The sequence below is a fragment of the Myiozetetes cayanensis genome, unplaced genomic scaffold (genome assembly GCF_022539395.1).
Source record: "Myiozetetes cayanensis isolate MyiCay16 unplaced genomic scaffold, myiCay2020 scf31, whole genome shotgun sequence".
Classification (NCBI taxonomy): domain Eukaryota; kingdom Metazoa; phylum Chordata; class Aves; order Passeriformes; family Tyrannidae; genus Myiozetetes; species Myiozetetes cayanensis.
This window is the reverse complement of record NW_026087533.1, coordinates 3,658,143-3,680,438: the sequence shown is the minus strand read 5'-3', so window position 1 is coordinate 3,680,438 and position 22,296 is coordinate 3,658,143. Positions and strand designations below refer to the sequence as shown.

General features: G+C 63.2%; 4 protein-coding genes across 5 annotated transcripts; 1 reads left to right on the top strand and 3 right to left on the bottom strand.

The window, feature by feature from the left end:
• Nucleotides 1–352: 352 nt before the first annotated feature.
• Nucleotides 353–5,498, bottom strand: PAFAH2 (platelet activating factor acetylhydrolase 2). The gene is made up of 11 exons (XM_050326471.1): nucleotides 5,461–5,498; nucleotides 4,390–4,489; nucleotides 4,011–4,158; nucleotides 3,658–3,754; nucleotides 3,488–3,556; nucleotides 3,257–3,371; nucleotides 1,834–1,947; nucleotides 1,382–1,473; nucleotides 1,113–1,283; nucleotides 871–1,019; nucleotides 353–664 (listed from the first exon to the last, which is right to left on the bottom strand). Exons 2-11 carry the CDS (start codon nucleotides 4,471–4,473, stop codon nucleotides 570–572), a joined length of 1,134 nt encoding a protein of 377 aa, XP_050182428.1. The 5' UTR covers nucleotides 4,474–4,489; nucleotides 5,461–5,498; the 3' UTR covers nucleotides 353–569.
• A 1,923-nt stretch (nucleotides 5,499–7,421) lies between these two features.
• EXTL1 (exostosin like glycosyltransferase 1) lies at nucleotides 7,422–14,998 on the top strand. Of its 2 annotated transcripts, XM_050326470.1 has the most exons (12): nucleotides 7,422–7,963; nucleotides 8,163–9,395; nucleotides 12,260–12,353; nucleotides 12,436–12,543; nucleotides 12,967–13,086; nucleotides 13,170–13,302; nucleotides 13,386–13,504; nucleotides 13,764–13,859; nucleotides 13,949–14,035; nucleotides 14,193–14,353; nucleotides 14,428–14,599; nucleotides 14,681–14,998. In XM_050326470.1, exons 2-12 carry the CDS (start codon nucleotides 8,461–8,463, stop codon nucleotides 14,864–14,866), a joined length of 2,211 nt encoding a protein of 736 aa, XP_050182427.1. In that variant the 5' UTR covers nucleotides 7,422–7,963; nucleotides 8,163–8,460; the 3' UTR covers nucleotides 14,867–14,998. The 2 variants fall into 2 exon arrangements, with proteins under 2 accessions (XP_050182427.1, XP_050182425.1); XM_050326468.1 differs by having other exon boundaries at nucleotides 14,428–14,998.
• Nucleotides 14,999–15,509: 511 nt separating this feature from the next.
• SLC30A2 (solute carrier family 30 member 2) lies at nucleotides 15,510–17,800 on the bottom strand. Its single transcript, XM_050326489.1, is given in 9 exon segments — nucleotides 15,510–15,655; nucleotides 15,781–15,915; nucleotides 16,007–16,112; nucleotides 16,321–16,477; nucleotides 16,569–16,722; nucleotides 17,010–17,025; nucleotides 17,027–17,157; nucleotides 17,382–17,581; nucleotides 17,751–17,800. Coding segments are annotated over 9 exon segments (1,095 nt in total).
• A 1,168-nt stretch (nucleotides 17,801–18,968) lies between these two features.
• TRIM63 (tripartite motif containing 63) lies at nucleotides 18,969–22,296 on the bottom strand. The gene is made up of 9 exons (XM_050326481.1): nucleotides 22,123–22,296; nucleotides 21,844–22,010; nucleotides 20,530–20,698; nucleotides 20,147–20,242; nucleotides 19,767–20,000; nucleotides 19,599–19,621; nucleotides 19,301–19,425; nucleotides 19,113–19,190; nucleotides 18,969–19,014 (listed from the first exon to the last, which is right to left on the bottom strand). Exons 1-9 carry the CDS (start codon nucleotides 22,279–22,281, stop codon nucleotides 19,004–19,006), a joined length of 1,062 nt encoding a protein of 353 aa, XP_050182438.1. The 5' UTR covers nucleotides 22,282–22,296; the 3' UTR covers nucleotides 18,969–19,003.

The following is a 22,296-nucleotide window of genomic DNA, read 5'->3' as shown; positions in this document are numbered from 1 at the left end:
GATCTTTTGGCTGTGATTGAACTAACCCCAACCCACAGCAAACAACCCCCCTCCCTGCTCCTGCCAGATGTGCCCCAGCTGCAGCAGATCCAGCAAAGGGATCACTGCCCACCCATCCCACGTGCAGGAAGGATCTCACCTTGTGCCCAGGTGAGGCCCTGGCACAGGTTGCCCAGAGAAGCTGTGGTTGCCCCTGGATCCCTGGAAGTGTCCAAGGCCAGGTTGGACAGGGCATGGAGCAACCTGGGCTAGTGGAAGGTGTCCCTGCCCAAGGCAGGGGGTGGAACGAGGTGATCCTTAAGGTCCCTTCCAATCCAAACCAGTCTGTGACTCTGTGACAGCCAACCCAGTCTTTACCCCTGCGAGTTTTATTCCCTTTGCCCCACAGCCCTCACTGCAGGCACACGAGCAGGGAGGGCTCTCCTGGCGTGTTCCCTGAGCACCTCAGTCACCAGACATCCTGTGAGCACAGTCCCCAGCTCCTGCTCTCCCCATGGGCCCTCCTGCCCTTCCTGGCTCCTGCACGGATCATTCTGGGCAAGAAGGAGTGAGCTCCGACCTCGGAGCAGCTACAGGTTGGAGCGGCAGAACGGCGCTTCTGGAACAACCGAGTCTCCCACGCCTTCCAGGAGGTCATCCCACTGGTCAAACTCCTCTTCCAGGTCTGCACAGGGCACAGATAGTTTGGGGGTTACCACAGCCTCATCAGCCCCACTCCAGGGGACACAGAGGAGCAGCCACCCCGACCCCTTTGCTGTGGGAAGCACCGATCCCAAGCCCAGCGAGGCAGTGGCCACCCCACAGCCCCCCAGAAGATGGGGAGCTCTCCTGCCCTCCCCAGCCCCTGAACAACGTGCCCTCCCCCCATACCGAGGTGCCTCTGCAGGAAGGCCAGAGCTGCCTGGCTGGTGATGGCCAGAGCCTTGTTGGGGTCGAGGGTCCCCCTCGCGCCGAAGATGTGGCTGATGAGTTTCCCGGGGAGAAAGGCGAAGTCAGTCTGGCTCTCGTGCACGGTTCCCCTGGACAGGGAAGGGATGTGCTTCAGTGGGAGCTGGGGAGAGGTTCTCCTGCTGGGACCCAGCCCGTAGGTGCTCCCCCCAGCCCCAGCTCACAGCACGGTGATGATCTTCGTCTGGCTGTTCCTGGAGCTCAACCTCTTCATCTTGGCGACGCTTTCTGGGGTCTGGAACTTCTCAGTGTTGATGAAGAGCACGGGCTTGGGCACCTCTGGGTACAGCAGGTTCTCCAGGGGGAACATCCAGGCGTCGAGAGCCACCGCGCACCTGCAGCAGGAGGGACACCCACCACGGCTTCCCTTCCCACCGGGATGAGCCGCGTGTTCCCGGGGCTTCTGCAGCTCCTCATCCCTGCCGTGGCTTACCTGAAGCTGGGCTCTTTCACCAAGGCCAGCACCGCTGTCACCCCACCAAAGGAGTGGCCCATGACGGCCACTCTGGCCAGATCAATGTTGCCCTGCAAAGAGGAGAAGGCTGTGCCCAAACCTCAACACGGGAGGTCCCTAATTAGGGAAGAAAGAGCCAAGGGAAGATCAGCAAAGTCCCACTGCAGGGGTGGGGGGGGGAAATTCAGTGTCTCATTATCACTGCTGCTGTGATTGGGACCTGGCTTCCCAGCATCCACAGGGGAGGGAAGGGGAGGAGAGGCTCCAGGAAACCGAGAGGTGGAAAGCTGTGCCTCTGCATGGAGCCTGCCTGTCCCAGGAGGAAAAGTCTCAGGCAGCAAGGACTGATCCTGCCACCAAAGGAAACCTGGACCTCCCTCATCGCCACCCAATCCCCCAGCAGGTCCTTAGGCACAGACAGACCCAGGTACCTCGAGCACGGAGAGATCCCAGTCCTGGTGAAGGATGTTCAGGACAGATTTTCCACTGGCGATGTCCTTGAAGAGCCGGAGCGCTCGCACACACTCCTCTGCTCTCTGATGAACCTGGCAGCCAGAGCCACCCCTCCCCTGGTTAGCCCAGCTCCTCCAACCCCCAAATTTGGGGTCAGATCCTCCCCTCAGTGCTCACTCATGCTCGTCCCTCCAGGGCTTGGACCCGACAGGGCATTCCCTGAATTACAGCAAACGTAAAAGCAAGTGAGAGGCTGCAGCTCCCACAGGGATGCAGTGGATTTATTGGAATGGTTTCCTTTTGTTGTTTGCTTTTAATTTGGTTAATTTGATAGCAGAGACAGCTGGAGATGAGCAAAAGCCTCTACTCTGGGAAGGAAGAAGGGAAGGGAGAACCCAGGATCCTCCCCAGCTGCCCCCTGGCCGAGCCTGCTGAAGCCACCCACCAGTCCAAACCTTCGTGGGGAGCCCAGACCCCCCAGCCCAGCCCAGCTGCCAGGAGCAAACCTGGGTGTCCCCCTAAAGCTCATCTCAGGGGCTCCATCCAGGAGCAGCTCAAATGCCCAAACAACTCAGGGAGAGGACACCCTGACCTGGGGCCACTTTGGCACCACGTCCTCTTGCTCCCCTAAGGACACCAGTGCTGTTGGCTGTGCACATTTAAGGTGGCAAGTGACAAAAAATCTCCAGTGAAAACCTCTCTGCTGCTCCCTCTAACCATCACGGAGGTCGACCTGGCAACTATTTCCTTCTGTTTATCATTTGTTTCTCACTCACCCTCAACATTTACACTCACAGGTTCATCCTAATAAGAAAACTGCCTCCCTTGTCTGTGCAATGGGCCGTGAGACAGAGCACACACAAAAACAACAGGCTGGGAGGTGATTTAAGGCTGCCAAAAGCACCTCCAACCACCACGGTTCCTAGAGAGTTTTTCTACGACTAATCTTCGCTCGCTGTTGTCCTTTTAAACGAGGCAGAAACAAACAGAGGGTGTGTGTGGGGGGGAACTTGGCTCAGCAGGAAACCTTCCTGCTCCCCAGCAAGCAGCTGTCCGGGATAATCCCAGAGAGACAAAAATCCAAGCGTGAACAAACCCAGCAGCCGGTGTGGAGCTGGGCTGGGCACGGAGCCTGGCTCTGCCCGGGGTGCAGGGGACATTATCCAGGGACATGGCAAAGCCCAGCCTGGCTCCTGCCAGGGTCAGCTGGAGGTGGACAGGCAGACCCCGTGAACGTGGAGAGAAAACAGGCTGAACAGATTTTTCTCACCTCCAAGGAGAAAGCTGAGCCCCAGCATGGCAGCGATGCGGGGTTGGGAAGGGCACAAGATGAAGACCCCAGGGATGCAGGAGGGATTTCACACCTGCCTGTTGCCCACCCTGAACCCCCCACCCCGGTACCTGCTTGTTTCTGAAATAAAACTCCTTCTGCCCCTGGGGCACCCGCTGGAAGGGGATCCACTCCTCTCTCCCAGCCCCTGCCGTGCAGAAATAGGTGGTGGCAGCAGAGTGGTCCCTGCAGTGACAGGAGGGAAGGTGGCCATGTCATGGGGGTACCAGCAACTCCCTAGAGCACAATATCCCACCAGCCCTGGCACAGCAGCCAAATTTGGTGGGGACCAGGGCACCCACCTGTGCTCCAGCGCTGCCACCACGAAGCCCCAGGATGCCAGTTCCGTGCAGACAGAGGAGTACAGGGTCCTGCAAGGGAGACCAGGAGAGTCAGGGCAGGTCTGAGCAGGGCCAAGGGCAGCCCTGAACACCCAAATCCCCATCCCAGCCCTGCTCAGGGCTCATCCTACCGAAAGGCTCCCAGGCCGTGGGAGAAGATGATCAGGGGGTACCCACCGCTGTGGGGTTTGAAAGGCCCATTCCAGCTCACCGGGACTCTGCAGGAGCCTGTGGGGAGGAGAAACCCCCAGGAAACGGGGGATACAGGCAGGAGAAACCCCCAGGAAATGGGGGGGGACACAGGCAGAGGAGTGTTGCTGCTGCAGCAGGTCCCTGCTCAGCTCCAGCCCTGCCTGTAGCATCCAGCCAAGCACAGGGGATGGGCTCGAGCTCTGCTCAGGGAGTGGATCCCTAAGGAACCCACATCAAGGAGTGGGTCCCTAAGGAACAGGGAGCACCCAGGGTGGGGGATGACCCCCCTCACCGATGGTGATGCTGAGCAGGGCTGAGCACCAGCGGCGCCGGAGGGTGAAGTCGGCCAGCCTGGCGCAGTACTCGGAGCGTGGGATCCAGAGCGGCTCCGTGGCCCCTGCCCGGAGCAGGCAGGGGTAGAAGAGGCGGAGGAAGAGCCCCTGGGGGAGAGAGGGGAAAGGGGGACACACTGGGGGCAGCACTGAATGTGGTGGTGTCCTCAGTGAAACCAGCTGGCTGCAGCCACGCTGCTCTGTGTGGAAGCCTGTCCCTGTTCCCATCCCCATGCCTGTCCCTGTTCCCATCCCCATGCCTGTCCCTGTTCCCATCCCGATCCCTGTCCCTGTTCCCATCCCGATCCCTGGCCCCATCTCCATCCCTGCCCCCTGTACCTGCCGTGTGTGGCCCACCATGACATCCGTGCAGCCCACGTGGTGAGGTCCCTGCCCCTGGGGCAGTGCCAGAATCCCCCCCATGCTGCCACGGCCGAGCCTGGACAGAGACATGGGATCAGTGTCTGTCTTCTTCCAGAGGGACCCCAACTCGCTCCCTCCTCCTTCCCTCACCCCTCTCCCATTGCCCAGACCCCGGGCAGCCCCCCAGTGCTGTGCCAGCAAAACCCACCAGCAGCAAGCGGAGTAATGAGGCTCCCAATTTCCCCCCTCCCCTCGAATTCCCAAGGGACACAGTCCCTCGGGGCTGCTCAGGGATGAAAATCCCCCAGTTCCTCTTCCAGGAGCTGCCAGAGCAGGACGCTGGGGCAGAGCCTGCCCCAAGCCCACCCTGCTGAGGGTCCCCATCCCCTCGGGGGAGGCAGAGCTGGGGGGACACTGGGGGGGTGCAACCAAGGGGTCAATGCAGGGGTGACACCCACGGGAGCCACTGGGCATCACGGGGGGACGGGGCTCTGCACCCCCCACCCCAGTGCAGAACTACAGCTTCCAGCAGCGCCCGGGGCTGGGGAACCACAACTCCCAGCACGGTCCTGGCCAAGGACCACAGCTCCCAGTATGCGCTGGGTCCTCGGACTACACCTCCCAGTATGCGCAGCTGAACTACAGCTCCCAGTGCTTCCCAGTGCCCTTCTCCCAGAGCCCTTCCTGCAGCTCCCAGTGCTCCCCCCAGCGCCCCCAGTTACCATCGCAGCTCCCAGTAGTTCCCCAGCTGCCAGTGCCCTCTAGCTTCCAGTGTCCCCCAGCTCCACCCCAGCTCCCAGTGCTTCCCGCAGCTTCCAGTGTGCCCCAGCTCCACCCCAGCTCCCAGTGCCTTCACCCCGCAGCTCCCAGTGCTCCCCAAGAGCTCCCAGTGCCCCTAACCCGAGCTCCCTCTGCAGCTCCCAGTGCCCCTCCCAAACTCTCAGGGCTCCCAGTTTCCTTCTGCGCCCTCACCCCAGTTCCCAGCAACAACTCCTCCAGCCCCCAGTATCCCCCGGTCCCCCTTTCCCAGTCCCTCCCGGCACTCACCAGTACACCGGGTCACAGTTCCCAGCACGCCCCAGTGAACTCTGCACTACAGCTCCCAGTGCCCCCGTGCACGTGGACTACAGCTCCCAGTGACACCAGCCAAAAACCACGGCTCCCACTGCAAAATCTCAGCTCCCAGTGACACCAGCCAAAAACCACGGCTCCCAGTGCAAAATCTCAGCTCCCAGTGCTCCCAGTCCCAGGGCACAATCCCAGTCCCCCGTCACAGACGCAGCCCCTCCGTGGGGAGCTGTAGGGGGCCATGCCCATGGGCAGCCCCCCAGTCCCCATGCTGCCATGTCCCTGTCTGCACCCAGCCAGGTTTCTGCCCCCAGGATTGCCCCCCTGTGTCCCCCCCAGAGTCCAGAGGTGTTCAGGACTCCCACCGCCCATCCCCTGCGTTCCTGTCCTTCTCTTAATCCGCTTTCTGGAGCTAAAGCAGCCCCAGGGCCCCATTAATCCCCTCTGCGGCCAGGGATTAATTCCCTGCGGGCCGAGCTGGCCAGGCCAGCAAATAAATATCTGAAGATTTGGTAAAAAACGTCCCTACCAAGCTCCCACACGCATAGCCCCACTCCAGGCTCCCCAGCCCGGTCCCTGGGGTCCCTGGGGAAACCGAGGCAGGGGCTGGGAGCTGGATGGGGCCCTGGGCACTGTGTGTGTCCCCTGGGTGCCATCTGGCTGCTAGGGCAGGGAGAGGGGACCCCAGCCCGTGCCCCCAGCACATCTCCCCCCCAGAAGCTGATCCAGCCCCAGGCTGAGGCTGGCCAGGTCGTTACACCCATGGATGGGATCCAGCTCTCTGTCACGTCCCGGCTTGCCCGGCCGGCGGGAAGGGCGGCTGGAGCGGCCGGGAATGCCAGGACAGGGTGGGAGAGGCGAGCCCCGACGTGCCCCTGCTGCCCGCCCCAGCCCACGCCCGGCTTCCCGAAATTGGGCTCAGCCCCCTGCCAGCACCCCAACATTGCCCTGGGAGAGGGTCCTGGCTGGAGGTGGTGGGCGCCGAGTCGGCCGCTCAGGACCATCCTACTCCTGCCTGCAGTCGAGGGGTCAGGAGGGGTCAGGCCAGGCTGGGTCCCCATCTCTGCCCCCTAAGAAGGACCCCCACCTTCGTGCCATGGATGCTGAGAGTGGCTGGGTTGGGGGCTGTCAGTGGGCATACAGAAGGCCTCATCCCTCCTGCCCTGCCTGGGGGTCACCCAGGGGTGTCACTGAAGCCTGGGGCTGTCATTGGAACCGCGGGGGTCATTGGAATCCGAGGGTATCCTTGGAGCCCAGGGGGATCCTTGGAGCCCGGGGATTGCTGGAGGCCCTGAGGTGTCACTGGTGGAGGTGGCCCCAGCTGTGTTCCTGTCCCTGCTCCCCATCGCTGCCCCACCGTGACCCCACTGCTGCCCTACAACCGCCCCGTCCCTTTGGGGGTCCCCCGGGGGGTTCCGGGGCAGAGAGACCAGCGGGACGGGCCGCTCCATCTCGGGGGTCGCAGCGGGTGCCACGGGGACACGGGTCGTGGGTCGGTGCCCGCGGGGGTCCCACGGGGAGGGGGGAAAGGGGGGGTGCACAGGGACCCTGCGGACCCCCCCGGGGCACCCCCCGGCCCGCGCGGGGATCCCCGTCCCACGTGGGCGCGGCCAATGGCAACGCGAATGAGGGGCGTGGCTATCCAGACCACGCCCATACTCTTCACCAACAGCCAATGGGAGGCGGGTGGGCGTGGCCGAGTGCTGCGATGTGGGCGGGGCGAGGGCGCGGGGTAACAGATGCGGGCGGGGGGGCACGTGGAGAGCGGGGGGTGACGATGGACCACCGGGAACGGCCGGGAAACGGGGCCGGGAACTGACCGCGCAGGGACCGACAGCCCCGAGAGACAGACAGGCGGACAGGGGGACAGCCAGCCCGCAGGGGGACAGGGGACAGCCAGCCCAGAGGGGGACAAACGGACAGGGGGCGGCCAGCTCCGGCGGGAGGAAAGGGGACAGCTAGACCGCGGCGGGACAGACAGACTGACAGGGGACAGCCAGCCCCGGGGGAACGGGGACAGACAGACGGACAGGGGGAAGCCAGCCTCGGGTGGGGACAGACAGACTGACAGGGCAAAGCCAGCCCCGGGGGTAGAAAGGGGACAGCCATCCCAGGGCGGGACAGACAGACGGACAGGGGACAGCCAACAGCGGGACGGGGGACAGTAGGACAGGCAGCCACGAGGGGTGCGGACAGCCGGGGTCTTGCACAGGCAGCCTGTGGGACACGGGGACAGAGAGCGACAGACGGACAAGGTGACAAGGGGGACGCACGCCCCCAGCCCTCCCGGCCCCGGGGCTGCGCGGAGCCTCCCGCGGCAGCTCCTCCGTGCGGCCGCGCACCGGGAGCCCAGCGGGGCGGCACGGCGGCCGCTCCGCCGCCTTCCCCGGGCGGGGATGCAGCCCGGAGCCGCGGGCAGCCGGGGATCGGCACTGCGGGGCACGGCGGCCCGACACCCACCCGGGGCTGCGTGTCCACGAAGGTAACGGGGGGACCGGGCAGGGAAGGAGCAGTTGGAGATAGGGGGGCTCCGGTGGCAGCGGGAGGGTCTATTCCCAGGTTTTTATTCCCAGGGGGCTGGGGAGGGAGGGGGGTCCTGCCGCGGGGATGTGTGGGGCTGCTTGCGGTGACACGGTTGGCGGCGACAGGACGGTGACGGCGCGACCTCTCCCCTTCTCCAGGGATTTGAAGCTGAGCCAAGCGATGGAAATGTCATTGTCGCGGCGCGGGAGCCCGGAGAAGTGAGCGGCTGGGACACCTCTGCTCCGCGGCTGGAGAGCCAGACGGTCCCGAAAAACCAGCACGGCCCTGGGCAGAGGGGGCAGCAAGTGGGGTTTGCCACAGGCTGCAAGGGCACAGGGCAACACCTGGGGGCCGGGAGCCGTCCCATCACCCACCTGGGGTTTGGGACACCAGCCTTTCCACCAGACTCTGGGACCCATCTGAGCCCGATGAGGAGCCGGGGCTGTGTGTGAACCTATGCAGACCAGGAAGAAATACATTTTCCTGACTTTCCTTGCCTCTTGGCTTCTGCTTTTCTTCTTTGGAGGAGACCAGCTGCGCCGTTTCGCTTTCTTCTCTGGGAGGAAAGCCGAAGCCCGGAGGAACTGGCCCCGCTGGACGGATCGGTCCCTCCTCAAAAACTTTGCAGACCCCGAGGAGCTCCAGAGGGATGGGGACCCCTCCCTGCTGTCCCCCCGGGAGCGGCGGGCGGCGTGGCTGAGCGTCTACAGGAGCAGCAGATGCCGGATGGAATCCTGCTTCGACTTCTCCAGGTGCCAGAGGAACGGCTTCAAGGTGTTCACCTACCCCCGGGAGAGGGACCAGCCCATCTCGGAGAGCTACGGCAAAATCCTGGCCTCCATCGAGCGCTCCCGCTACTACACCCCCAATCCCGAGGAGGCCTGCCTCTTCATCCTCGGCATCGACACGCTGGACCGCGACCACCTCTCGGCTCAGTACGTCCGCGATGTCGACGAGAAAATCCGCGGCTTCCCGCTCTGGAATGGCGGCCGGAACCACCTCATCTTCAACCTCTACTCGGGCACCTGGCCCAACTACACCGGGGACCTGGGCTTCGACATCGGCCAGGCCATCCTGGCCAAGGCCAGCTTTGACACCGAGAGTTTCCGGCCCGGCTTTGACGTCTCCATCCCTCTCTTCTCCAAGGACCACCCGCAGCGTGGCGGGGAGAGGGGGTGGTTGTCTCAGGACTCGGTCCCCCCGAGAAAGAAGTACTTGTTGGTGTTCAAGGGGAAGCGGTACCTGACCGGCATCGGCTCCGGCACCCGGAACGCCCTGCACCACATCCACAACGGGAAGGACATCATCTCCCTCACCACCTGCAAGCACGGCAAGGACTGGGAGAAGCACAAGGACACGCGCTGCGACAAGGATAACGTCGACTACGAAAAGTGAGTTGGAGATGGGGAAGTGAAATGTGTGTCTAGGGGGAGTGGGACACCCCACAAATGTTCCTTTCTCTCTGCGTGCCTGCCTGTGGCAGCTGGACCTCCAGGGAGGGAGGTTTTGGGCTCTCCCAGGAGTAGATGAGGGTTTCATGCCCCAGTGGGGAGTGCTCAGGGCTTTCCTGGTCTGCATTAAAGTTGGAGTAATCTGGTGAGAGCGGCTCTTATCTGCAATCGCTGCCACCGCCTCTAATACGATTTCCCTTTTCCCCAACACTGATGAATGACGCTTTTCTTCTCCCCCCCTCCTGCCCTCCCTCAACATAAACGTTTCTCTTGGAGATGAGCCCGAAACATCCCCCCTCAGACTCTGCTAAAAATCCCACAAAACTGCCAGGTTTGTGGGCAGTGTGGTGGTGGGTGGGGGTCCCCCTGCGTCCTCCATCACAAATGGGCATGGTGAAAGCAGCGTGCGATGGAAAAAGTGGGGGGACAAAGTTGTGTGAGTCTGGAGGGGTTCCATGCTGCGAGGACACACGGCAGTTCCTCATCTCCCCATCCTGCTGCTTGGGACCCATCACCAGCCAGTCCAGGGCTGGTAAACACAGTCCCCATCCTGCCAGAGATAGGCAGGGCCCCATCCCACTGCCTGGGGACATCCCACAGCCACCCTGTCGGAGAGCAGATGGGGAGAGGCCACGCTGGGCATCATCCTCAAAGCGTCTTAGGAGGTGCTGGGAGGTAAAAGTGGAGCTGGGGTGCTGGCACTGGGATTAGCTGCGGCCCCAAGATGGGTCACACACCTCGTGACCCCGTCTGGAGGGTGCCACCAGCCCAGCAAGGTCAGCCCTTGCAGCAAGGTCTTTTTGGGATGGGGCATTTCAGGGTGATGGGGCTGATGGGACGGAGGGCCCAAGGTGAGCCCTGCGCCGTGCCAAGGGGCAGTGGGATGAGAAATCCCCCTGTCTGCCCACCCAGGTAATCCCCTAATGCTGTTTGCAAATACAGGGAGATTTACACCTCTCCCAGGATGGCTTTAGGCAGCGGATAGATGGGGAACACGTGGCACAGGGCAGCGTGCTCTTGTGTGACCCTGAGCCTCCACCACCCTGCTCGTCCCTGTGGGACACCGGGCAAAAAGCCATCGGCGTCTCCATCGTGCCTGGCCAGCTCTGCCCAACCTCCCATGGGGATTGATGCCCTCCTGCCCTGGGAGATGTTCCCAGACTTGGACAGGGGACAAGCCAGCAGGGAGGGGACACACCACAGCTGGCAAAGCGAGCCCCCAGCTGCCCCGTTCACGCGGTGTGTTGGGGACATCGGGTGCTGTCACCGTGGAGGCAGCACGGGGAGCAGAGGAAGGCCTTGCTGGGGGTTCCATCATCCTCCTCGACCCTGCTGTGCTCGGGGGGAGAGGGGGGGAATGCCAGAAACAAGCTGGTTCTGTACTGGGATAAAGGGTGGCTTGTGGCAGAGCTGTGGGCCAGCCCTGCTGCCGGCTGCCCCGGGTTTGGAGCAATCTGAGCGGGTTGGGAAAGGCTCTCTGGAGCCGACGATCCCCCGGTGGCACCGTGCCTGGCCGGAGCCACGGAGGGGCCTGGCGAAGGGAGCGCGGCGGGCGCCCGTCCCGGCTCCTAACAAAACAAGGAAGCCCTGACGGCCGTGATTGCCCGGAAACCGCAGCAGCGTCAGGAGCGAAGTATTTCCATCGGGAGGTTTTGGCCCCGCAGCCCGGCCGGCGCCAGCCTCCCCACGGCACCTCTGCAGAGGGGAGGCTGCCCCGCAGGATGTGTCCCGCTGCCCACCCAGCCCTGGCAGTGGGAATGGCCCCCCGGGGATGCTGGGGGTCGTGGCTGGGTCTGGGGTCCCCGAGGAGCGGGTGGCAGCAGTGCCTGGCCCCGGGGATGTGGCTGTCACTGCTGTGGTTTCATGGGGAGGGTCTGGGCGCTGTTTGGAGCCGCCGTCACCCCTCCTCTTGGGTTTTGGGTGTCAAAGAGTCAGGGTGCACTAACGAGGCTTTTGGCATCTGCTGGGACAGTTTGACCAGAGGTGGGTTTTATTGTAAAACTTTGTGCCTTGGCATTGGGGCTGATTTCCCACATCCCAGAGTGCCGGGATGCCCCAGGGTGCTCCAGCACTGTGAGGGGACACATCCTCAACTCCCAGGCTGGCACCAGCACCTCGTTCCCTCCTGGGGACCAGCACACTTGATTCAAGGAACTCTTTGGTCTCCCACCCCCGCAGCTGGACTACGCACATCCCCCCTATCCCATCCAGGAGGCGGCCGCCCCGTCCCTCCCTCCCCGCGGGCAGGAACAGACGGGGTCTGTGCCGACCTAGAGTCAATATTGGATTTTCCGGCGCGGTCGCAGGGACCCGGCAGCGGACGCGCCTCTCCCCACCACGGCACAGAAGGGGCTTTCATAGCCCCACGGGCGAGCCCGGCCCGGGGGGGCCACGCTGGCTGCACCCACCGCCCCCCCCCTCCGCCAAACGCTGCCAGGGTAGGCAGGGCTGGTCCTGCCCGGCAAGTCCGGGCACGGCAGAGAAGTCGCCGCAGTTTCGGGCTTGGGGGTTCGGGTGGTGGCTTTGCGTGGAGTTTCATTACTGGAGGGTGGGGGGAGCAGGGTCATGCCTTTGAAGGCACCGGGGTCCTATCCTGACCCCCCACCCGTTAAGGGCGGCACATCACCCGGGGCGTGTCTGCTCCACCAGCCCCGGGGATACTCAGAGCCAAAATCAACCTCACTCAATCCTAACGCTGCCCTGGGCTGGTCACACACACCCTCCAGGTGCAAGTGAGACCTCCAGGATGCTCATGGATTGGGACTGGGGGTCATTCCTGACTCCCACCCCATCTCCCATCCCAGGTTCGACTACCAGGAGCTGCTGCACAACTCCACCTTCTGCATCGTGCCCCGGGGCAGGCGCCTGGGCTCCTTCCGCTTCCTGGAGGCTCTGCAGGTACAGGGTGGGCAGGGGGACAGGGCACCCCCTCCTCGGGGTCCGGGGGGCTCTGTCCCACCCCTGTGGGGTCCCACCACAGGCTGCCTGCATCCCTGTGCTGCTGAGTGACGGCTGGGAGCTGCCCTTCGCCGAGGCCATCGACTGGAGCAAAGCTGCTGTCGTGGGCAGTGAGAGGCTCCTGCTGCAGGTACCGTGGCTGGATCCTGCCCCAAAACGGGCACAGGGGACCCCAAATCTTAATTTCAGTGGTGGTGGATCCCCCAGCCAAGTCTAGGGGAGAAATCCCTGCTGCCAAGTCCAGCAGCTCTCACGTGGATGGATGCAGGAGAGTCTCATCCAGCTTAGAAGCAGGGTCCTGTTCCAGCTGCAGCCCTGGTGGGGGGTTCATCCTGGAGGGCTGACCAAGACCCATCCCAGACTCTAACCCTTGGAGATCCTGGACCAGATCCTGCTCCAGAGAGAGGGGATGCAACACCACAGTGGAGCGGTGGCACAGCATCCTTGCCTGGGTCAGGGAGGAGGTTCCCTTGGGATGGTTGGAGGTGGTGTAGGCAAGGAGCCCTGCTGGGGGTTGCTGAGAGGAGAAACCAGCTGCCCCCTACCATCACAGATCCCTTCTGCTGTCCGCTGCATCCACCCGGAGCGCGTGCTGGCTTTCCAGCAGCAGACCCAGTTCCTGTGGGATGCATACTTCTCCTCCGTGGACAAGATTGTACACACCACGCTGGAGGTGAGGCCCCTACCCCAAACTTCCCCTCATGGCTCCCAGGGTCACAACCAGGGCGCTGGGAGCATCGCTTTGGCCTCTGGCAGATCATCAAGGACCGTCTGTCTCCGCACCGTTCCCGCTCCCGCTTCCTCTGGAACACGCTGCCCGGGGGGCTCCTGGTCCTGCCCGACTTCTCCACCCACCCAGGGGATTTTCCCTTCTACTACCTGCAGCACGGTAGGACCCCACCTGTCCCCAGCTGAGCACGGCAAACTCAGTGCATGCCACAACAACTGTCCTCTCTCACACCCTTTTTTCAGGCTCCAGCCCCTCCGAGAAATTCACAGCCTTGATCCGGGTGGTCTCACAAGCGGGTTCCCTCTCCCAGCCCTTCCTCAGGCTCATCCAAGCAGTCTCTGGATCCCAATACTGTGCCCAGGTGGGAAGAGCTGAGCCCTGCAGTAGCTGGTGCAGCTCCCAAGGATCCAGCAGAAGGGATGGGGCAGGGTCCCATGGTTGGGAAGGGGATGGATGTGTTTAGGGGTGGGAGTGGGTGGCTAATGGTGCCACCCTTGGGTGGGCAGAGGTGTATCCCCAGTCCCCAGGGTGGAGGTAGGACCACATGGGGGTTTATCCTGGTCCAAACTGCCACGAGGTGGTTTTGGGATGAGCAGACACACCCATTCTCCCCCCTGTAGATCCTGGTGCTGTGGAGCTGTGAGAGGCCACCACCACCGAGCGGGAAATGGCCCCAGACCACCGTGCCTCTGACCATCATCCAGGGCAGGAGGAAGGTGAGAGGGGCTGGGATGCAAGGCAGGGAGCCAGGATGAAGGCAGGGAGCTGCGTGGCTCAGCCCAACCTGTCTTTGACCCCTCCACAGCTCAGCGACCGCTTCTTCCCCTACACGGCCATCCAGACGGACGCAGTGCTGAGCCTGGATGAGTACACCAGCCTCTCAACCAGCGAGGTGAGCCCGTGGGCACCACACTCCCTGGTCCCTCAGATGCTCAGGGGGCTGGCAGGAGCAGTGCTGCTGTCCCCATGTCCCCATACCCCCTAGGAGAAGGCGGGGGCGGCAGTGGGTGACCCACAGTGGGTGACACCGTCCCCCCACCCTGTGCCAGGTGGACTTTGCCTTCGTGGTGTGGCGCAGCTTCCCCGAGCGCATCGTGGGCTTCCCCGCCCTGAGCCACTTCTGGGACCCCGAGCAGGGGCGCTGGGGCTACACCTCCAAATGGACCAACGAGCTCTCCATCGTCCTCACCGCCGCCGCCTTCTACCACAGGTACCCGCCCGGGCAGGGGCTGGTGGGCAGGGGAATTCGGCCACATCCTGCCCCCCACCTCGCCCCCTCCCCAGGTACTACCACAGCCTCTTCACCGAGTACCTGCCGGCGGGGCTGCGGGACCTGGTGGACGGCCTGGCCGCCTGCGAGGACATCCTGATGAACGTCCTGGTGGCCGCCGTCACCAAGCTGCCCCCCATCAAGGTCACCCAGAGGAAGCAGTACAAGGACACGGCGCCCCAGCAGGTAGGGTGGGTGGACGGGGGTGTGGGGACCCCCCCGAGCGGGGAGTGCAGCCCCTCACCCCCGCGCTGTCCCGCTGCCAAGGTGAAGGGCACGGCGGGGGCGGCCGGCAGCCGGCGTTTCTCCCAGCGGCAGGACTGCCTCAACCAGCTGGTGGACTGGTTTGGCCACATGCCCCTGGTGCCCTCCCAGCTGCGCCTCGACCCCGTCCTCTTCAAGGACCAGGTCTCCGTCCTGCGCAAGAAATACCCACGCCTGGAGAGACCCTGAGGGCTGCCGGGGTGCTCTGGGTGCCCTGCTCCCGGTGCACGGAGCCCTCTGGGAGCAGATGGTTGCTGCTGCTGCTGCTGCTGACGGGGTTTTACTCGTTATTGGGTTTTACCAGTGCAATAAAGGAGGGTGGAGAGGCAGAGTCTGTGGCTGCAGAAGGTGGGGGAGCGCTGGTGTTCGAGTGCACCATTGCTTATGCATCTGGCACCCTGGGAATGACCCGGGCAGCTCCCGGCTGCATATACAGCTCCCCCAGCCCCGCGGGGAGGGCGAGTCCTTCACCCTCCCGAGGGCAAACAGAGGAGTGATAAGAGGAGAGAGCAAGGCCGGTGTGTCCTCCTTCCTCCAGCTGGGATGGGTCCACCCACAGCATCAGGCACTCCAGCACCCCACTGCCTCACAGCGCTCCCCGGAGAAGGGAAAAGGGGGGGTTGTAGCTGCCTTACCCTCCAGCTGAATGGAAATAGGGAATATTAAGGCTGCTGGCTTCCAACAGCTGCTGCCCTCCGGCTTCCACAGCCCTGGGTCTGCCCTCGATTCCTACAGATACCAGAGATAACGCCCTGATGCCAGACCCAACACCAGTGTGCTCTGCTTTATTTTCCACCCACAAGAAGTTTGCCCCGGGACAGGAGCAGAGCACTCAGTCGCGGGGGGGCTGGCATTCCCGGCAGTCCCTCATCTCCTCGGAGTAGCTCTCCACCTGGATGGTGGTGGTGTGGAAGTGGAAGGTGCCCTGCAGCTGGGAGCTGGCCTCCTCCAGCACTTCCTGCGCGCTGGCAGCGGCGTCTGCGGGGAGCGAGGGAGGGGCTGTGGGGGCGTGGGTGAACCCTGACCCCAAACCCCGCTTTGGGATGGCAAGGGGAGGGACGTGGGGTGTGGATGACCCCTGACCCCCTCCCTGGGGTACTCACTGATGGCGATGTGCACCGAGAGCAGGGGCTGTGCTGCCGTCAGCGCCCAGATGTGGAGGCTGTGCACGGCCTCCACCCCCCGCACCGCCAGCAGCGCCTCCCGCACCGCGTTGAAATCCATCCCTTTGGGGGTCCCTGGGGGGGAGCCACAGGCACTGCGTGAGGGGGACCACGGCACCCATGGGTGACCCCCTGGCCCAGACACCCCCTCCCGGTGGGTCCCCACCTTCCATGAGGACGAGGAGGACGTCACGCAGGATGGTCAGCGTCGTCCCCAGCACCAGCGCGGAGAAGAGGAAGGTGCAGACGGGATCCACGAACTTGTAATCGGGCTAGGGAGGGTGGGAGAGGGTGAGGCCTCTCTGGAAACATCACCTCACCCCAAGCCCCCAACAGCACCAGCAGGCAGGAGACACTCTCACCCCTATGTCTCCGTCAGACCCCTCTGTCTCCGTGTCACCCCTCTGTCTGACCAGGGCTGGCTGAAGCTGCTGTCCCCATGTCCCCAAGCATCCCCTTTGGCCCCAGTAACACCCAGACCTTGAAGAAGATGATGTAGGACGCGATGAGGACACCAACACTCTGCAGCAGGTCCCCCACGACGTGGACGAAGGCGGCGCGGACGCTGGCGCTGGGCTGCTCTCCGGCTGCCCCGTGGCTGTGCCCGTGCCCTGTCTGGTGCAGAGCCATCCCCATCCTGCGGGTAGGACAGTGGTGACACCCCCAGGGGCCACCAGGCGCAGGGAGGGGACACCCAGGGAGGGCAGGAGCCAGCTGGCCATACGTACACGATGTTGACGGCCACGGCACAGGCAGAGGTGATGAGCATGACCCCACCCTCGATGTCGTAGTCACCTGAGAGCAGGCGCTGGGCTGCCAGGTAGACCAGGACCCCCGTGACCACCCAGATGGAGAGCACAGAGAGCAGGGCCCCCAGGATCTCTGTGGAGAGACCCCCACCCCACATTGTTGCTTTGTCGCTGTGCCAAACCTGAGCTCCCTTCTGGGCTCCCCAGCAGCATCGGGGCGTGGGATGGGCACCCAGCACCCATCCCTGGGGATGCTCCTTGTCTCTGCCCTACCCTGCCCTTTGTGCCAGGGCTTTGCCAGGGCTCTCCGTGCCCTGCAGGACACCCCAAAGCATCCAGTCCCCATGGAGAGAGCACCCTGGGATGCTCTGAGTGCTCCCTGGGGTTCCTGGGAGCTGGATGGTGGTGCCACCCCGTTACCTGCCCGGTGCCAGCCCGAAGTTCATGGTTTTTGTGGGTGGGCGTGAGGACACCCAGAGTGCAGAGAGGCTGATCATGATGCTGGCAAAGTCTGTCAGGAGGTGGGCTGCGTCCGTCAGGATGGCCAGGCTGTGTGCCAGGTACCCCCCTGCAGAGAGGGCACATCAGTGGGGACGTCGGGGTGGCATCCCACCCCAAAGCTGGCACAGGCCAGCTCACCCCGTGCCACAGTGGGATCCCCACTGTGCGTCTAGACCCCCTGAAAACCCACAGGGACCCCACGCCCGCACCCACAGCAGGGAATCAGGACAAGAGGTGCTGCAGGGTGACCCCACAGGGACCATCCCCTGGGACCCCGCACCTACCACTCACCCACGGCTTCCCCCACCATGAAGACAAGGCAGATGCCAGCGGCCAGGTAGAGCTTCCTGCGCGCCCGCCGCTGCTGCCCGGGGTGGCCGTCGGGCCCTCGGGTGTGGCAGTGCTGGCCATGCCGTGTCCCCAGCTCCAGGGCGGGCGCCTGCCCCTGCACCGAGCTGTGCCCGTCCCTTTGCTCAGCCCCCACGTAGGACCTGCCGGGCGAAGGGGCGGTTGGGAGCCGGGGGGATTTTGGGAAGGGGGTTAGACCCTGAATGTCCCGCCGTCCCGCCCCTTCCCTGGCCAGGTGTCTCCAGGAGACCCCGCTTTGGAGCTCCACGGAGAAGAGACCCAACATCCCCAGCCCCACCGGGTACCCCCTACCCGGCTGCGCCCTCGCTCAGGAGGTGCCGTTTCTCCTCTCCGGCTGCCATCCTCCTCCGGGTCGGGGGGCTCGGGGCGGGTGACCCCGGCGTGTGGCCGGCGCTGGTGGCAGCCGGTGGCCTCGGATCGTGTGGAGCGCCGGGATTCGTGTGCAAATCCCGGCTGGAGGAGGGACGGCCAAGCCGGCTGCAAAGCGCCCGCCGCCGCCTTGACCCGGGGCTGGCCCCCTCACCCGGCACCTGGAGGGGGAGATTCCTCTGCCACCCTCGCAAACCACCCCCCAGGAGCTGCACACCACAGCGTGGATGCAGCCCCCGAGGCAGGGGGGAATGGAGCATCCCCATGTTTCCCCCCCCCAAAAGGCTCCTGGTGACCCCCCCCTCCCTGACTTGGAGAGCCCTTGGAACTCCCCGGTTTAGATCCAGCTGCGGAGCAACCATGTGATGGATAAGCCTGGAGCCAGACCCGCCCCCAGCAGCGACTCCTGCCCCCCCTGGGGCTAATTGCAATTGTGACGCAGCCCAGGGCAATGCTGCAGGCCCTGCCTCATTCCCCCTTGGCCCCTGCTGAGCCAGGTTTGTGGTTTTTTCAGGAGAAAAGCATTTATGGTGTATTTTTGCATTCAAGGTGTATTTTTGCACTTGTGTGAGCTCAGCCAGCAGCAAACCAGCAGATGCCAAGACCATCCCCATTTTGGGGACTGGCACAGCCTGGAGCATCCTCAGCCACATTTCCAACCCCAGGCAAGCACATCCCATGGCCAGGAGATAAATCCTGTCGGGTGCTGACCTGTTATATCCCCAGGCAGGCGGCCAGGCCCACGTGCCAGCACTGCCAGAGGTGCTAACGAGGCTGGAAATTAAAGAGTTGGATTGGAGATGTCCCTCTGCCACGCCAAGAGCCAGCAGGGCCACCAGTGATGGCACCATCCTGGCAAACCACCCCCCCAGCCACAAGCCAAGAAGGGAGAGAGAGGCGAGGAAGAAATAACCACCCAGACCACCAGTTCTTTCTTTACAAAATACACAAATTTCAAATCCGTGACAATTATGTACAAAAACAAGGAAAATTACAAAACGTGAGGGAATCATCCCGTTTGCACCCGTATGGAAAAGTGTCCTGTGCTGGAGCAGGCGCCGGCTCTCCGGGCTGCCGGTCCCTGCGCCGTGTCCCCCCCCACCCCCAAATCCCAAATCCACCGCCGGACATCCTGTGCCCGAGGCGTTTATCCCGTGCTGGCAACGTCGCTGTGGCTACTGGGAATCTGCCAGGGAAGAGGGCAGGAGGGTCAAGGGGAGTCCAAGCCCCCCCAGAGCTCCCCCAGGGGTTGAGGGTCCAAGGGGGGTGGGCTTGGCTCCTTACCCATCACTGTCTTCTCGGGTGCTGTGTCCTCTTCCACCTCTTCCTCCTCCCCGTCAAAGAATTCCTCGTCTTCCTCTGCTGCAAACGAGCCACCAAATGTCACCAGGAGCCACCAGGAAAGGTGATGGATGTCACCAGATAGGTGAGAATTGGTAAAGGGGTGTCAAGGGGGTCGGGGGCTGAATTACCGGGGTCGAAGTCCAAGGCACGGACAGCCTCGGTGAGGTGGTCCAGGCTCACAGAGAAGGCATCCATGCTCTCGTATCCCTGCTCGATCTTCCCCAGACGACCACCCTTGGAGGCCTCCACGATCCTGGGCAGGGAAAGCATGGATATGTGTGTCCCTGTCCCCTCGCCAAGCTGGAGGACCACGGGGTGCCAGGGTAAGGGGGTCGGGGTAACCCCCCACCGCCAAAGCCCCGTGGCCAAATCCTGCCCATCTGTGGGGCTGGGATCACTGGATTTTCCCCCAGTCTGAGCACTTACGTTTTGATGAGCTGCTTGGCATTCTGTGCGGAGAGAGGCGGAGACGAAGGAGGAGAAGGAGAAGAAGGAGAAGGAGGTGAGCAAAGCCACAAGACAGCCACCAGGATGTCCTCGACAGTAGGACCCCACGTGGGCACCAGCAGGGAGGGAAAATTTGGGGGGTCTCACCATGAGGAAGGCAGCCCCGCCGGTCTCCTCCGCTGCCTGGATGGCCGTTTCCACCAGCCGGCTCGACTTCTCCAGCTGCTCCTTGTACTGGCAGATGAGGCTCTGGATGAAGGCTGTCTTGTCTGCCTGCTCCTGGGAGATGCGCTGCAGCAGCTCCGACTTCTTCTCCTCCAGCAGCGCTGCCAAGGCGTCGAAGCGAGCGCACAGCTCCCGCTTGGCCGCCTCGCTGTTCTCCTGGGGGGGGACAGGGCACAAAAGGATGCCACCTGTGTGTCCCTTCAGCATCAGCAGCACCCCCAGGGCTTCCCTGCTGAGGCCATCCCCAGCTGAGGTTTCACGCCTGGGTTTTTGGGGGGGTTTGTTTTCCCCCCTTCCCTCACCTCGGTGCTCTGGCACGAGTCCTCCAGCTGGGAGATGATGGTCTGGATCCGGTCGTTCCCCGCCACCAGCATGGAGATGCAGTTGTTCAGCTCAGTCTGGGGAGGGAGAGACACAAACAGCTTTAAATCCTGCGGGGTTGGGGACTTCCCCCATCCCAACACAGGGATAGGCTGGGCATTGCTTGTCCCCAGCTCTGCTCCCCCACAAGCCACGGCTGCTCTAAATATAGTCTGTCTCCTGGGCGAAGTCACCCGGGGGGCTATTAATACCCTGTGAGCCAATCCCAGTGTTATTCGTGACTGTCCTAGCTCAGCACATCGCCCCAGGACCAGCTGTGTCACCCGCACCCCCCCCCTCTTCCCCCGTGTCCCCCCCTCGTCACCTTCTGGCCCTGGAAGACGGTTTGCAGAGGGGCGACCTCGCAGTCCTTGTGGGCACCGAAGACTTTGCACATGGAGCAGGTGGGGACCTCGCAGGTGACGCAGTAGATGTTGATCCGCTCGTCCTCGTGCTCCTTGCACATGGGGTGCTCCCCCTTCTTCAGTGGCCTGCTGGGGAGAGCGGCACAGCCACAGTGACGTCCCTGCCGTGACCCCACGGGGGTGATGCCCCCACTGCAGGGACATCCCTGCCACCGTGATGATGTCCCGTTGTGGCATCACCCCGCTGGTGCTGCACGGTCACCCCAAAACCAAGTCCCCTGGAAAAAGGCCAGATGCTGCCATAATCCCACACTCGCTCCCTTCAGGAGCCACCAAACTCTGTGCCTCTGTAAGCCCCAAGCCCAGTAAGTCCCAATTTCAAGCCCTGTGTCTCTGGGCATGGCAGTGGTTGGCATGGGGGGCAGGGGGGGCTCTGGGCTGCGCTCCAGGGACGCTGCACAAGGGCCTAAATTTAGCCCAGTGCTGCCTGGATTTATTGTCACCCATCGCGTGACCAGGGCGGGGGCTCCCAGAAACCCCCAGGAGGTCCCAGACAGGGGTTGGAGCCAAATCATCCCGTCTACAGCAAGGAGGGACATGGGGACAAGCCAACCCTCTGAAGTAAAGACAGGGCTGGGCCCCCCGATCCCCCCCCCAGCCTCTGTGACACCTGCCACGTGCCATCGTCCCCGTCCCCATGGCTCTCAAACAATATTTACAGCAGTGCAGGGAATTTGGCCAGGGCCATTGCTCTGCCTCGAGAACCTGTGACCCTCCTGTCCCCCCTCCACCTTCATGTTTGCCCCCCCCAAACTGCCCTTCTTCCTCTTATCAGCTTCAGTGCCTGCTGTCATGAGCAGGGCCTGGATTTGTCCCCCACACCTCTTATCTCCCACCCAACACTCCAACAGGAGCATTTTGAGGAGGAACAGGACTTGTTCTACTGTCACCACCCCCCCAGGGACCCACCACCCCCCTGAGCCGCCCAGAGACACAAACTACTCTGGACAAGGGAGAGAATTGGATCGAGGGAGGAAGTTTTGGGTCAGGGGAAGAAGTTTTGAGGCACGGGATGAAGATTTTGATTGAGGGGGGATGATTTGGGTCAGGATAAGAAGATCTGAATCAGGGACCATTGAGCCAGCAGAAAGCCTCCCAGTTTCTCAGTCTCCTGTGGTGCCAGTGATGGTGCTGGGGAATGGGAGGGGGGCATCCCCGAGTCCCCACATCCCCATATCCCCACATCCCAGTCAGCCACAGCCACCTGTGCCTACCTGGAGCACTCCTGCTTGTAGATGTCGATGATGTTCTCCACCAGCAGGTTCCTCTGCAGCCCATAGACCCCGTGACGGTCCAGCAGCACCTCGTGGCGGCACGACGGGCACCGGAACCGGCCCCCCGAAATCAAACTGCCCCGGCTCTGCCAGTACGGGTTGGCAGCCTGGGAGGGGGAGAAGAACAATATCAGTGTCTCCACAGCACCACGACCACCCTGACAACCTCCAGCCCCGGGCAGGGGGGATGGAACGAGCACAGGGGGGCCTTCGTCTCACCTGGAAGACGTCGTTGGCACACTTGCGACAGAGGTTGTGTTGGCAGGGCAGGATCACCACCGGCTTGCTGAACATCTCCAGGCAGATGGGGCAGATGAGCTGCTTCTCCAGGCTCTCCATGGGGCTGCCATCCTGCAGGATGCCTGCTTGGAAATCCATTGCCTTGTCAGCGCT

Excerpts from the sequence above, each read along its gene's own strand:
- EXTL1 (XM_050326468.1), top strand. The coding sequence starts at position 8,461 with ATGCAGACCAGGAAGAAATACATTTTCCTGACTTTCCTTGCCTCTTGG. Across the intron at positions 12,544-12,966 it reads GTGAGAGGCTCCTGCTGCAG|ATCCCTTCTGCTGTCCGCTG; the intron begins GTACCGTGGCTG and ends CTACCATCACAG. Across the intron at positions 13,505-13,763 it reads GATCCCAATACTGTGCCCAG|ATCCTGGTGCTGTGGAGCTG; the intron begins GTGGGAAGAGCT and ends TCCCCCCTGTAG.
- TRIM63 (XM_050326481.1), bottom strand. The coding sequence starts at position 22,281 with ATGGATTTCCAAGCAGGCATCCTGCAGGATGGCAGCCCCATGGAGAGC. Across the intron at positions 20,243-20,529 it reads CCGTCTTCCAGGGCCAGAAG|ACTGAGCTGAACAACTGCAT; the intron begins GTGACGAGGGGG and ends CTCCCTCCCCAG. Across the intron at positions 20,001-20,146 it reads ACTCGTGCCAGAGCACCGAG|GAGAACAGCGAGGCGGCCAA; the intron begins GTGAGGGAAGGG and ends GTCCCCCCCCAG.
- PAFAH2 (XM_050326471.1), bottom strand. The coding sequence starts at position 4,473 with ATGGGGGGGATTCTGGCACTGCCCCAGGGGCAGGGACCTCACCACGTG. Across the intron at positions 3,372-3,487 it reads GTGGCAGCGCTGGAGCACAG|GGACCACTCTGCTGCCACCA; the intron begins GTGGGTGCCCTG and ends CTGTCACTGCAG. Across the intron at positions 1,948-3,256 it reads TTTATTTCAGAAACAAGCAG|GTTCATCAGAGAGCAGAGGA; the intron begins GTACCGGGGTGG and ends TCTGGCTGCCAG.